Here is a 5,952-nt window from a genome sequence, read left to right as displayed (position 1 = left end):
AGGCCCCGAGGCAGCTCTGTGCCTTGGCCTCTCAGACCAGACGCTGTTGTCTTCAGAAGAAACTGGGGCCTTAGAAGAAGCTCGAGCCTGGCTGAGTCGGTACACGGAGGGCCCAACCAGCGTGATTCGGGCTGTGAAAAAGGTGGTGGCAGCGGGAAGAGAGCTACCGCTGGAAGCTGCCCTACGGACAGAAAAGGACGTTTTTGGAACTGTGTGGGGTGGGCCTGCCAACCTGCAGGCATTGGCTAGGAGACCGAAACATAAATGACAACCAATGCGTAAGAAATGTTCTTGACCTGTTTGCAAACAAAGCTTTCACTAAAGCAGGCATTAAACTGAATCATTTCATGACTTGTTCATTTGAACTGGCATTAACATTCTTGTCATTCACGTCAGGCAGCCATACCCGGTGTGCAACCGCAACAGAGAAGTCCCTGGCAGATTCGTTACTGTCCTATTCACCCATTGAATGGAGATCAGTGAAATTAGTATATAAAGGTAAATACTGTGCTGAGAACAGAGCTGTAATTCTTTTGGAATGAGGCTGAAAATTATTTTCTTTGGAGTTAATTTTGTTTTTCTAACTGGTATGCAAATGAATTGCTTGAAAGATATGAGGTTTATTTATTTGCAGAACAGGTGCATCTGAAGTTGCAAAATATGAGTTCCCCAACATGGACAGTGTCTTTAAGCAGCTTTGAAGGGATGATAACTGGTGAGATGATATTTTTTTTCACCTTCTGTCAGTTCTTTGCATAATTGCTGCAAAAGTATCCAAGGATACTTCAATTTAATGGTGATTTTTCCAGGAGAAGCTCTAACTCACTGAGGAGCTTACAGCCCTCATCCACTGACACTGATTCAGGTCCTTAAATGCATCCTCACTGTTCAAGGAACCAGCCACCTACGTATGCATCTGCACATTCCCATATTCCAGACCTGTGGTGCTGAGCATGTGCAAAGCTGCTGACCTGATTCTTTACATAGAGTCTAGCTGAAGTCTTGCAAGCCCATGATGTGTCATGCTCCCAGATGGGATGTCCTTGACTGACTGGATGGTCTGAGTACTCAGCATTCTGGAAAGACTTGTGCGTGGATCTATCTGCATCTTACTTCATGGTATTTTTACTGGTAGGGCATTTTTAGGCTGACCAGAAGGTTTGGAACTCTGTCTTCATGCTGGTGACAGTGCAAGTAATTGGAGAACTCAGTGGGGAGGGTTTTCCCTTTAGAAATTAGAAACTGACATAGAGTTCCTGCTTTAGTAGATGGTTCTTAAAATGGAACATCTGTGAGAGCAAAACCATGCAGACATACCCACAGCTGATAGTCTCCTGTACTGTTGGTTAGGAGGAACTTGTCTCCAAATCCAGCAGGGACTCAGATCTGAGCCCAGGACCCAAGTACTCCAGGGGAGCATGTTAAAGAGGGAACTCTGGGCTAGGTGGCATTGACATGCATACCTCTCTAACTCGAGATTCATGGAACAAGCTTCCTTGGGAAAAAGAGGTGATTCCTTGGATGGAAATCCCTGTTACGTGTTCCAGTGTGGCAGGATTCCTGAATTTTAGACAGTGAGGTAACTGTTACCTCTGTAACATATGGACTGTACATATGTTTGAGGATCTTGGGACAGATCGATGATGGGAATTAGGCTTGGCCTGCCTGTTAAGGTTCTGCAGCTTTGGAACAGATGTTGTGCTCTGCTGGGGATGTTTTACTATATAGCTTTCACAGCAGGGAGTGTGTATAGCCTGAAGCATCCAAGAGAAGTGCTGAAGAAAGGGATGTGTTTTGAACTGGCACCTCAGGGAGGATAAGGAAAATTTACTCTGCCCTGTTGATCCTGCCCGTTTGCCTTCACGCCTGGAGCTGCTGCTGGATGAAGATTTCAAACCTCTCTTCTGTAAAAATAAAGTTAGAAAAGAGACCGGAATGGGAACATGGGAGGGATAGTGTTCTGGCTTTTGCTTCTTTCCCCCCCAACCCCACCCCTTTTTATCCATTAGCCCAGTTGTTAGTTCCCTGTGCAGCTGGATTCTTTCCCATGCTCTAGACTTCAAACCTGTTACTTCTGAAGTACAGATGTTTCAACACAGTCAGGCAGTACTTGATTGTTTAATAGCGAAGCTGTTCTGCTTTTCATGAAGTTTCTCCAGACTCATGAGGGATTCCAGACTGCCAACATCACTGAACCTTCAGAGCATGCTCCAGTCCATGTTCATCCAACCTTTTGAAGCAATAGCACATCATGTTGTCCTGAGTTGAGCCAGTCATGCTATAAAGGGCAACTGGTTATATCTTTGCGAGTAACAAGAATAAATTTGCCATTACTAATACTGTGATTATGTTTTTTAAATGAGTGTGAAAATTGCTTAAAACCTGAGCAAGGCCCCTGAATAATTTATTTTTCAAGTACCGGGCTGGAAGGCTCATGAGTGTATTCTGTGCACTGGGTGATATAAATTTGAAAGGGAAGAAATTGTAGCAGAGAAGTGGAATCTGTTTTATTTGCATGTTTTGAACTGGACCTGCAGTGCCACTAAGTGAACCTCAGTATGTACAACTATTGGGGACCTCTTTCCATTTTGATTTGTAGACAATGAGCTTACTTCTTATTTCAGCAGATGCATTTCCCCAGCCATCCTCTCTGATTTGTATCAAAGGCCAATGTTCGCTTCCAGGAACAGGACAAATAATTAACTAGTACTAAGACACTTTCAGAGAAGTTTCAGAAAAGATTACAGAAACTCATTTCATTGGAATGACAAATATACCAAACATGGTTACAGGAGGTTCTGAAAACAATTGCAGATGTTTGTTTTGACCGAGGATTTTGAGAGCAGCCTAATACCATGTTCTCTGGTTTCTTTTGTTTTAAAAGCAAGTACAGCCCTTTGTATGAAAACCAGCCTAACTGAATTACCATGAGTGCTAGCACGAAAGCTCCAGACAGAGATAAAATGGAATCCCATTTTACCAATTTCAAACTTAAATGCTGTTTCACAGAATGCTTATTGTCTTAAAGTGACAAATACCTGTACCAGCAGCTGATTAGGCACTTGGGTTTGTTTTGCTTTTACAATTATTGAAGATGGTGAACTTCAACTCACGTTTTGTTCCCCTTCAGAAATGGCCTAAAACCAAACAAGCAACATAATAACAAAATAAATTAGAAACCTCAAAACTGATACTTCTAGGCTCCTAATTAAATGGCATGCTAGCTTTTGTATTTCCTAGGGGCTCGTTTGCCAGCTCCCTCCTCAGCAAACTGGGCTTCTTATGGCGCTGTGAAATGCTCGCCTTGTTCCCTTGCCTCTGTGTACTGGGACAGCCCCAGTGCTGCATGGGGGTGTGGAGTCTGCACCAAGCATTTAAAGGCTGGATGCTGGAGATCACTTTTAGCAGTATAGGTATTTGCTGCTGACAGAAATATACTTCCCAAATGGGCAATGGAGGTCAGCTAGGTGTTCTTGCAGAACGCTTGGTTCACTATATCATTTTTTTCAGCAGAACATGGGATTCCTGGATCTGTGATTTTATCCATTCTGGCAATTAAGCAATGCCATAGATTTTTATAGTATTTTAGCTTCCTTTTTCCTTTCCATTCTGCTCCACTGTGCATTTCTCTAGCTATGCTGTACAAGTTGAAAATCACTTAATGCATGGAGTTACGGAAAGCCACATAATGCCGTGTGGCTGTGGCTTAGCCAAGACTGACAGAGGACACGTCTCCTATTGAAGGTAATGGTTTAAGTATCAAATGGGAATTACCCGTTACTACTTTTCCTTGCTTGATCTCAGGAGTGCATTTGCCACTCTAATGATTGGCCCTTAAGCTCTCACCAGTCTAACTAATTTTAGTACTTCACAGCTGCAGTCAGCCAGCAGGAGCCAAAAGCAGCAGCATGGGTAGTCTACTGAACAGAAGTCTTTCCTCTTTCCTTCAGTCAGGAACCCCCAAGGATAACCACTGATAATTTAATCTGCAGACTGTTTGGGCCAAGATCCTGAATTAAGCATATTGCAAGTCAAATTCTTGTATTTTGCTTCTTGCTTTCATAGAATCATAGGGGTTGGAAGGGACCTCGAAAGATCAAACTTCTTCAACAGGAGATGCACACATTTTGTTCCATGTGCAGGTATATTGTAGAAGTGTTCTTACCGAAGGTTTTTGCAGCACAGCTAGACTGATGAGAGCCACTGCGTGCTAACTCCAAACAGAGAATAAGGCAGCTGGCAATAAACAAATAGAAAAAAACAACATTCCATCCCATTTCCTTCTGAAGTCCATGTTATTGGCTTATTTCCTTACCCAACTGGAAGGTGGTAGTAAAAATCTGTGATTGAGAGGGTCCATTCCTGGATGAGAAAGAAGGAAATCTTTCTTATTCTGTCCTAGTCTCCTCTGCACTCTCCTTTGTTTCCTGACAGTCCACTGATCTCACCTGCGGGCAGAGGAAACTGGAGAGTTGGCACAGCTTTGCCCAAGATTAGCCATGCCAGCCTTCATTACATTAAGGAGAACATTTTAGAAGCTTAAATCTACCATTTTTAAAAATTAGCCCCTTTAATATCCTGCAAATGGTTGTTTGGCTACAGCAGCTTTAGTCATGAGATGTGTTAGTACCCCTGTATCAGCTACTGTCCCTTTCTAGTCAGGGATACATGCACTAAGAATTGCAGTTTAATTAGCTTTACTTTAAAGATCGAGTCCAGAACTAACTAATGCTGTTTCTCAATTTGAAAAATCTAGAACAACTGCCACAGACAGAAAAGACAAGCTGTGCTTTTCAAAATCTGGCTTCTAACTTTCCCCAATACACAGAAGTCAGCTTGTAGAAATGCATCTCCCAGATGGCTGATACAAGCACAGAACTACCTCTTCTGTGCAGCCACTAGTTTTGCTATCAAGAACAGATAAACGGCAATGTAACTGATGGTCTTGTATTTCAACATGTGTGATGCTTCTGCCCACCACAACAGCCAAGGGAGTCAATCAGCTCTTCAGATGTGAATAGCTTCATCAACAGGAGAAACGCTCCTACAGTGTTGAGTGAACTTCACCATACCACTCACAGCCAGTTCCCCCTTTTGGTAAACACAGGGAGCTGCTTTAGGATAGTCTTCTTTAAGGTTCCTCCAGTGAAGTTCAATTAAACTGGAGAGAGAGCTGAGATTGTTACTGATAAAATGTAGTTTTATTAAATTATAAATTCTGTAACAAAAACAAGACAGATCAAGAAAGACCTCAAAACCAAAACTACAAAGACTAGATGTCAAAGCCAGTGAAAATGCCATGAAGTGTATAGGTAAGAATTTGCAACAAAAGTTAACAGCATTTTTACATTGCCATTGAAGGAAGGTAAATGACTGCTCTTGTCTAGTAAAAACACATTTTAACTCCAAACTCACATCTATTTTCTCACATTAAATTAAGCATCCTGCTCATCACACCCAATATCTTGCCTGTTCCCACATTACATTAGTGTTCTTTTCATACATCAATCCATGCAGAAAGTAGTAAGACACTTAATGCAACAGTCAGATAATGAAGACAATTCAAGTTGTACAGTAGATATACATTGGCCAAAAAGGGATCGAGGATCTCCGAGAGGAAAATGCTACAAAATAAACACAAGACATGTTCAAGAAAACCAGGCATTGCTAAGCAGCTTTCAAACCATTAACAGGACAACCCAGTTTCCTACAGTTAAGAGTCTTCCAGCTGAGACTTGTTAAGAGACTTAAGTTAAACAGGCCAAGTGAGTTTCTGCCCTTCACCCACCCTCCCGCCGCACACACCGCGAGGTTTGAGTGCAATGCCAATGCAGACAGAGAATTTACAGAGAAGGGGCCGAGTTTTTAAACGCATGGCCCTAGGTCTAAACTTCAGTGACCGTGCACTGTCCATCCGGCCTGCGAGACCTGGCGCTGGCGCCGGCCGCCCCA

At 42.7% G+C, this 5,952-nt stretch overlaps 1 protein-coding gene across 1 annotated transcript; it reads left to right on the top strand.

The window, feature by feature from the left end:
- Window positions 1-4: 4 nt before the first annotated feature.
- On the top strand, window positions 5-268 carry LOC103778271 (ethylmalonyl-CoA decarboxylase-like; the record flags this gene model as incomplete). The annotated part of the gene is made up of 1 exon (XM_008945849.1): window positions 5-268. A coding segment is annotated over one exon (264 nt), but the record flags the coding sequence as incomplete, so codon positions are not given.
- Window positions 269-5,952: the final 5,684 nt, after the last annotated feature.

The sequence above is a fragment of the Merops nubicus genome, unplaced genomic scaffold, assembly GCF_000691845.1.
Source record: "Merops nubicus isolate BGI_N331 unplaced genomic scaffold, ASM69184v1 Scaffold54178, whole genome shotgun sequence".
NCBI lineage: Eukaryota > Metazoa > Chordata > Aves > Coraciiformes > Meropidae > Merops > Merops nubicus.
The sequence above is the reverse complement of the archived record's forward strand: the minus strand, read 5'-3'. Positions and strand labels throughout refer to the sequence as shown.